We start from the raw sequence: 8,190 nt of genomic DNA, 5'->3' as shown, positions 1-8,190 counted from the left end.
TTAGGTTTCTGAACATTAAACTTGTTGCTGCCTTTCATAGTGTGTAACTTGAAGGCCCTGAGTACTTTCTCCCACACTGAAAACACTGGATGATCACATTATTTGAACATTACCTAATAAGACTGATTCAGGACAGACAGTTATGTTAAACTTTCCTAGCAGTCCTTCACAAACAGGGAACAGTCTGTCTATTCTCTCCATCTGTCAGCTGCTGCTGGCTCTTCCTCCTCCTCTTCCTCACACACTGCTGAGTTTGTCCTGGTGGATCATCAGGGCTGCAAAGCCTCACAGATGATGTGCAGCAGTGGGTCCCTCAGTCTGTCCTCACTCTGGACACTTGCAGTCGTCACACATGGAAATCAAATGTGTGATAAGCTGCAGGATTCAAACACAAGTGTAACTTATAAACACATGTTCATACTTTTATTCCACAATCAGAGAGAAAGAAACAGAGAGAGAGTGCAGGACAGACAGACAGGTGACAGTCTCAGGTGTACACACTGCTACACAACAGCACCAGAGAAGGAGGATTTAGTGTTTGTGTTATTACGAGTGCTGAACAAGAAGAGTTCCCAGATGGTCCAGTGGACACATGTGTGACTGCTGTGATTAAAGCATCTTTCTTTCAGCTTAACGAGTGAACCGTCAGCTCGTTCAAACACACGTTAAAGTCCGTTTGGCTCGACACCACCGAACAGAGGCAGCAATATAACATAGCTAACATTAACAGTGCAGTGGATCCTGCTTGTGCCGTGATATTCAGGACTGCAAACCGAGCAGCATCACTGACTTTCAGCTTGTTGTGTTTGTGGATATATGACTGACTTTAATTATCCATAAAATCATCACATTCTCTGTAAGATTAAGGCCGACTATATATATATGTAGAGGCTTTAAAACCAAGTTAATGCTTAAAGTACAAACATCACTAATGTCACACAACTTTGCCGACATGTGGCCAACAGTAATGTTTTAGAGTCATTCCATGAAAATGGCACAATTTGAGTCCCTCTCACCTCTTATGGTGTATTTCATCTATTGGGTCACCAAACTTTCTATTTAAACAGCTTTACGTATATATTGAAATGTACCCTTTAATACAGTGTAAAAACACTGAACTAATTTTATTTTTTTATGAGAAATAATACAGTTTTTTCATTTGACACCACCTATTTTGTCATGTCCCTCATGGCCTTGATGAAAATTTACTTTGAAAATACCAAATAAAACTATTTAAAAAGTCAATAAATTTTGGTATCAACCTAAACATCTATTTGTGCTCTTTTGCTGTTAATATTTCTTTTTTTCAAATGTAATTGTTAATTATTTATTAAAATCACAATTATTCCTGTACCTGACTAACCCTTCAACCCCGTTACATGAATGATCCCACCCCCATAAATACAATGGTGTGATCCAGAATTCTGTATACATCAGGAAGTGACATCACTGAAGTCTTTTGGACAACAGGACCACAGAGACAGGCAAGTTGCTCCATTCATTTCCTTTATTTTAGTCATTTATCTTGTGATATTGTGGTCGTCAACCTCAATGACTCAACACCGTAACATGAAAAAAAGATAGAAAACTATTACTTATGAAAACTTTTTGTTAGTTCATGAATATATGGTGATTTTGAATTTCATGCATGCCATGTGTTCTCTGTCTGGTAGTCACTATATTGAGCAGCGGCCAGTTTGTGCAAAAATCTCAACCCAGTCACACTCAACCCTGTTATGTTTTTGATTGTGATGGGGTTGTGAGATTGTGATGGGGTTGAGATTTTAATACTTTGGTTATCCAATTATTTAAATTAATTATTATTATATTCAATCAGCATTCTTATACTGCATGCATGCTGAATGTGATTTATGTTCCATGTTAAGGATGCGAGTAAGATGGCACCAACAACAGCAGCAGAAAGGCAAAGGAAGTATCGGGAACGCCTTAAAGCTGATCCTGAAAGAAGGGAGAGAAACCTGCAGAGTGAGCTGAGAGATGGAGGCAACTGTCAAGGTGACAGTCAAGAAATCTGTGGAGGGCACACAAGAGGACCTCATTGAGCTCTTCCAGAGCTTTGTAAAGAAATTTAAAATGCATCACTTTAATGTCAAGCAGCAGTATGCCTTCTGCCGTGAGCTGAAGAACAACATGTCAGGGGAGGAGGCTTTGATACATGTTGACTTCTCAGAAAACTACAGCTGTAAATACAGTTCTCAAGTTCAGGCCGTCCACTTTGGGGCTTCACATCAGCAGGTCACCCTTCATACTGGTGTGTTGCATGTTGGTGGACTCTCAGAGCCTGTGTGCTTTAGCACCATCTCCCCCAGTAGACATAAAGGCCCTCCAGCAATATGGCAGCACCTAAATCCTGTGCTAGATTACCTTCAAGGCCAACATCCACAAGTGTCTGTGCTGCACTTTTTAAGCCTGTACACGATACAAACAACAAAGAAACTTCTACCTTTTCACTACAGAACTGGACAGAAGAGCATTCAAGGCTGGTTCTTGGAATTTTTTCGAGGCTAGTCATGGAAAAGGAGCACCAGATGGTGTCGGGGGAGCCTTAAAAAGAGCAGCTGACATGATGGTAGCAAAGGGGCATGACGTCCCAGATGCAGAAGAGTTATTCAGGGCCTTTTCTGAAACAAACACAAGTGTGAAACTGTTCTTTGTGAAAAGTGAAGATGTTGAGGAAGCTATGAAGAAAATGCCGAAGCAGATACCAGCTGTTCCTGGAACCATGAGAATTCACCAGGTCGTTACTGTAGCTCCAGGAGAACCGATGGTTCGTGATGTAAGCTGCATGTGCACAACACAGAAGCAGTTTAACTGCGAGTGCTTCAACACCAAGTGTTTCACTGTTGGCCAGAAGGTAGAAACAGCTGTATCACAGACAGGCAGTGGGGGGAATCCAGGAAAAGAAATCCAGTGGGAGAGCCCAGAGCTGGTTGGTAAATGGTGTATTCTCAGATATGACGATGATTTGTATCCAGGCATCATTCTAAACATACAAACAACACAAGTCCAGGTCAAATGCATGCATCGTGTTGGGTCAAACCGATTCTTCTGGCTGCATCAGGATGATATCCTCTGGTACCTGTTTGACAATGTCCTTGAACGCATTCCACCCCCACAGGCTGTGACAAGGCGCCATGTGGAAGTCTTGAAAGAGGTGTGGAACCGACTCACAAGATGAATTCATGAAACAAAAGGCACATTCATGCATATATACAGACACACACACTGATGCAGGCACACAGATGCAAAAACACTCTGACATGGACACAGACACAGGCACTGATACAGACAGACACACTGAAATCGTTAACTGATTATTATTGTTATTACTTCAACCAGTTCATCAAGTTTAATTCTATGTTATTGGAGCAAGGGTGAGGTGACTTTTAGCACACCTCATGAGGCTCTCTTATGCCTAGACACACACACACACCCACCCACCCTCACATGCACACACACACACCCACCCACCCACCCTCACACACACACACACACACACACACACACACACACACACACACACACATTATGTTACATTTGAGTAATTCACTTTACAATGTTTGTTAGTTGTTAATGTGCTGTTGTGGTTGTTTTTACTTTAGATTAATAAAACTTAATTCTACTGCAGTTTGTATGTGGTGTCCTTCCTATGGTTACAAAGTGAGATATAATGCTAATGGAAAGCCCTATACATTGAATTTAAGAGTAAACAACTGTTTATATGTAAAGCTGTATTTGTCTCTTCAACCCTGTTACCATCTTCAACCCTGTTATGCTAGTCTCAACCCCGTCACACCTACATTTTCATATATTATTTTCTTAAAATGTTGAAAAAAATAATTTAATGTTTGGGGATTTCTGTTTGAAATATTGAGCTCTATCATATGATCATTGATTTCGATTACAATTCTTAGTTAAACTAAATTTTTGATGAAAAATGACAAGATTGCTTTCACTCATTAGTTACATTTCAGGATTTAAGAGAGTCAAAATGTGTGATTTTATGTCGTTTTTCTATGTAAAATTATTGAATTAGTATGGGGGACATCTAATTAATGTAAACATATTGATTTCTTTAGAAATACATTTTATGATTATATTCAGAGAGCCTCCAAAGTGTCCATAACGGGGTTGAAGAATTACAGTCACTACATCTTAAAAATATGATCAATAATAAAAGAAAACTAATGCCTGAGATGGGAAAATGCATTTTTCTGATAGTTAAATATATCCTTAATGATGGGGGATATACATATAAATAATACATTTTGGTAAAAAATGTGAAAACATCCAAGTCCAATTTTAACCATTCTCGTGGAATGACTCTTTAATGTTCTTCGTTATTAAACATTCGCACATAAATAAGTGACATCATATTCAGTACTTACTTTTGACAGTTCACTCTTCGGCCGCTCCCTTCTGCCGCAAAATTGCGGCAAAATTATCCACACCCACCGCCGCGCTATGAATTGTGGGATATATGGGACCACGAAGCGTGCACCGGACCACGCTTGATATTTGGGGATATCGACGCCGCGTTTGAAGTACACTTCGCATTGGGACAGCCGTCGTCGCGTGGCGGTGACGTAATCGCACTTAAAATGCGTACTTCAAGCGTGCAGACCCTGAATTGGGACACAGCCACCGATCCGCACACAGGACAGCCCACACAGAACCCTCACTGACCCGCATCAACCAAAAAAACCAGATCAGCTGACTGACCGGATCAATCAGCTGATCGGTCCGGTCCGGTAGACTCACCGATCATGCTTCTCTCTGCTCTCTCCGTCCTTCATGTGTGTTTACAGTCTGCGGGCCGCAGTGCCGCCTGGGGGCTGTAGTTCTTTTTTCTTCGTCTTCAGTTGACTCCAACAATCAGGCGCATTACCCCCACCTACTGGTTGGAGGTGGAGCTTCAGGGTTGTGTGTCAGGTGTGTGTGTGTGTGTGTGTGTACCTGTGTATGGGTATTAACGTCTTCGTGGGGACCAAAATCCCGGTCCCCATTAGTTTGAAGACACTTTTGAGACTCAAAATATGGTTTTAATGTCAGGGTTACAGTTAGGTGAGGGTAAGGGGCTAGGGCAGGGGTCAGCAACCTTTAACCCCCAAAGAGCCACTTGGAGCCGGTTTCCACGCAAACAAAAACTCTGGGAGCCGCAAATACTTTCTGACATCTAAAATGAAGATAACACTGTGTATATAGTTTTTTTTACCTTTATGCTTTGTGTGAACAACTAAGGTGTGCTGCTTATGAAATCCATGAAGTGCTACAGAGAAAATTACATTTTATTTATGTAATTAACACATTTTGAACTCTTAAAGAAATAAAACAAAAGGAAAGACACTCAGTTGAAGGTCTCTTCAATGAATTTAAAAGCTGAACTTAAATGATCCATGTAGCAAAGAAAAACTGTTGTGAGCCGCCACCCTTGTATCGCCTTTGGGCTTTTGGAGCCTGAATGTTAAAAAGTAATTGGAAAAAACCACTATGCTGCTAAAATTTTTTTTAAAAATTCTGCATAAATATGTATTTTACCTGGTTAATGTGTGCGGCGGGGCGTGGTCTGCAGCGCCGCTGCATGGGAGTCGGACGCACCTGAGCGGCACCCGCAATCACGCTTCGCAGCCTTAAAGTCTGTGCTCTCTCTGCTGTTGTGTGTGTCGGCTGTGAGCTGCAAAGCTACAGCCGGCTGTGTGCGCACAGCAACCGTGTGTGAAAAGCGGTCAATAAGGAGATGCTGAAAAACGTGTTCATGCAAACATCGTCGGGTCTGCCGTGATATGTTTACAATGGGACTTCTGCTCCCGAACCTCTGAACAAAGCGTCTGCAAATCGGGGCTGTACGAAGTCACTTTCATCTTTACAGGACTGTAAGCTGTCGTCTGTGAGGCGTGAGCGGTGTTTGTTTTAACATAGTTCACGGTGGAGCTGCTGACATAATGTGGATCCGAAGATCCATAATTGGCCTACCTGGGGTCGAAAGTCTCGATAAATGCACGGCGTTCGGCGGGTACACCGGCTTCCGCCAGTGTGACGCTTATTTTGAGCAACGAAAAATAATAAAATATAATTTTATTTTTATATTTCAATATCACAATAATCTTCCAATTTAGAACTGCAAGTTAAAAAAGAACTAAACACAAATAAAATACACTTCAGCTAAACACTTGTCATTTATTTTACCCAAACCACGCGGGGCCGCAGTATAAGGACTCCCGAGCTGCAGGTTACCGACCCCTGGGCTAGGGAAGGGTTAAGTCAATGAGATGTCCCCATCAGGATATGAATACAGACTGTGTCTGTGTGTGCGTGTATCTGTGTTTGTGTGTGTGTATCTGTGTCTATGTGTTTGTCCGGGTTCCTCACAGTTGCCGGTTGAATTCTTGTTCTGACATCCCAACCTCTGTCTGATGCCCAGTTATTGATTATGATTTTCAAGGAAATGACGTCTGCAGCAGGAAGTGGATCAGTTTCCCTTTCTGACAGTTCACCTGCTCCCCTGCAGAGGGCCTGGCTGATTTATTTGAACTCTGGGTTTAAAGGCCTCGAGAGCTTGAGAGAGGAGGTGAGGAGAAGTGCAGAGCGGTGCGCTGAGAAGTGGAACGACCTCACACTCGTCTCTGCTTAACGATGGGATGCTGCGTGTCCACCGTGCTGAAACTACAATATCCAGAAGATGGACTACAAAACGCAAATCTTCTGGAGGTCATATAAATGAGAGCAGCCTGTGAAAGTATCGTGCACTACAGAGGCTGGAAGGAGGAGGAGCATTTGGGGTCAGAGTCACTGATGTCTGCAGAGAACAAACACAGCCAGGGTTCCTGCAGAGGCTCAGAGTCTGTTTGTCCCGACAGCTGTGAACAGCAACATTTTGGGCCTTATGCACATGTGTTTGTTTCACTCCCAGGAGAGAATATTTAAACGAGTCATGTAAATGTGACACAATTTACTGCATGAAGTCTAACGTGGATGTTAGAAGGAGTCAGCACAGAGACTACAAGCCCATTATCATCAATGGAGCTCCAGTGGAGAGGGTGCAGTCCTTCAAGTAGCTCGGTGTCCACATCTCCTCAGACCTGACATGGGCTGCCCACATTCAGGTCCAGACCAAAAAGGCTAGGCAGCGCCTGTACCACCTACGACAACTGAGGAAGTTCAGGGTCTCTCCAGAGATCCTCAGGATTTTCTATACAGGCGCTGTGGAGAGCATCCTCACACAGAACATGACATCGTGGTTTGGGAACAGCTGTGTGAAGGACCAAAAAGCTCTCCAGAGAGTGATCCGTACAGCACAACGCTGCTGCAGGATTGCTCTCCCCCCGCTTCAGGACACCTACACCAGGAGATGTCGGACTAGAGCAGATACTGAAGGACCCGTCCCATCCTGGCAACAACCTGTTCCAACTTCTGCAATCTGGTAGAAGATTCCTCATCATCCGGGCAAGGACAGAGAGACTCAAGAGGAGCTTCTATCCCCAAGCCATCCGGGCCCTAAACACACACACCCGCCCTCTCACATCATCTATAATTGACTGAGACAGGACTCTCTTCCAGACACTCTAAACCCAGGCACAATGTACATTTCAAATTTCTTTAATTTTAAATATGTTTATATTGTCTATCCTGTAAAATAGTCAGATGTCTATTCATATTAATGTACAGAATTCACCTGCTTGCTGCTACTACTGCACATTCACCCCAATGTATATACTATTTATATATATATATATATATATATATATATATATAATGTTCTTCCTCTACCCCCCCCCCCCCATTTTTGCACATGTCGAGGAGCGTGTCAGGCTACATTTCACTGTGTGTTATACTTGTATAACTATGCATGTGACAAATAAAGAACCTTGAACCTTGAACCTTGAATGTGTTCTCCCTGCTGCTGGGACAGGAGGGAGGCTTTATCAGGACGGGCGTCCTAAAACGCTTCGTTCTGTTCCTCAGTAACACTGTTTGTGCAGGGTCAAAGGTCATCAAGAAACCAACCAATAGGTTTCAGTCAATTTTGGTGGCTCCACCCACCTGATAAAACCCCAGATCATCCAATCAGAGCTGGCTGAGGCAGCTGGACCACTGAGGAGGTGCTGTACAGACGGTTCTGTTCTGTAGAACGTCATGTGACTAACATGTCACATGACCTTCTTCCCACTG

General features: G+C 42.9%; 1 protein-coding gene, 1 long non-coding RNA gene and 1 pseudogene across 2 annotated transcripts in view; 1 reads left to right on the top strand and 2 right to left on the bottom strand.

The window, feature by feature from the left end:
• LOC146374462 (uncharacterized) overlaps window positions 1-4,772 on the bottom strand; it is a 4,825-nt gene extending 53 nt beyond the window's left edge. The window contains exons 1-2 of the long non-coding RNA XR_014802119.1: window positions 4,410-4,772; window positions 1-375 (exon numbers count right to left, since the gene is read on the bottom strand). The exon at window positions 1-375 is cut by the window's left edge and continues 53 nt beyond it. This is a non-coding gene — a long non-coding RNA (uncharacterized LOC146374462). The remainder of the gene's footprint in view (window positions 376-4,409) is intronic.
• prkn (parkin RBR E3 ubiquitin protein ligase) overlaps window positions 1-5,066 on the bottom strand; it is a 35,645-nt gene extending 30,579 nt beyond the window's left edge. The window contains exon 1 of the mRNA XM_084949630.1: window positions 4,783-5,066. Within this exon, the coding sequence (XP_084805756.1) occupies window positions 4,783-4,789 (7 nt within the window). The 5' untranslated portion in view covers window positions 4,790-5,066. The remainder of the gene's footprint in view (window positions 1-4,782) is intronic.
• LOC146374463 (uncharacterized) lies at window positions 1,999-3,199 on the top strand (annotated as a pseudogene).
• Window positions 5,067-8,190: the final 3,124 nt, after the last annotated feature.

The sequence above is a fragment of the Perissodus microlepis genome, chromosome 13, assembly GCF_051167445.1.
Source record: "Perissodus microlepis isolate ML-2025 ecotype Zambia chromosome 13, ASM5116744v1, whole genome shotgun sequence".
NCBI lineage: Eukaryota > Metazoa > Chordata > Actinopteri > Cichliformes > Cichlidae > Perissodus > Perissodus microlepis.
This window is presented reverse-complemented; position numbering and strand designations above follow the sequence as displayed.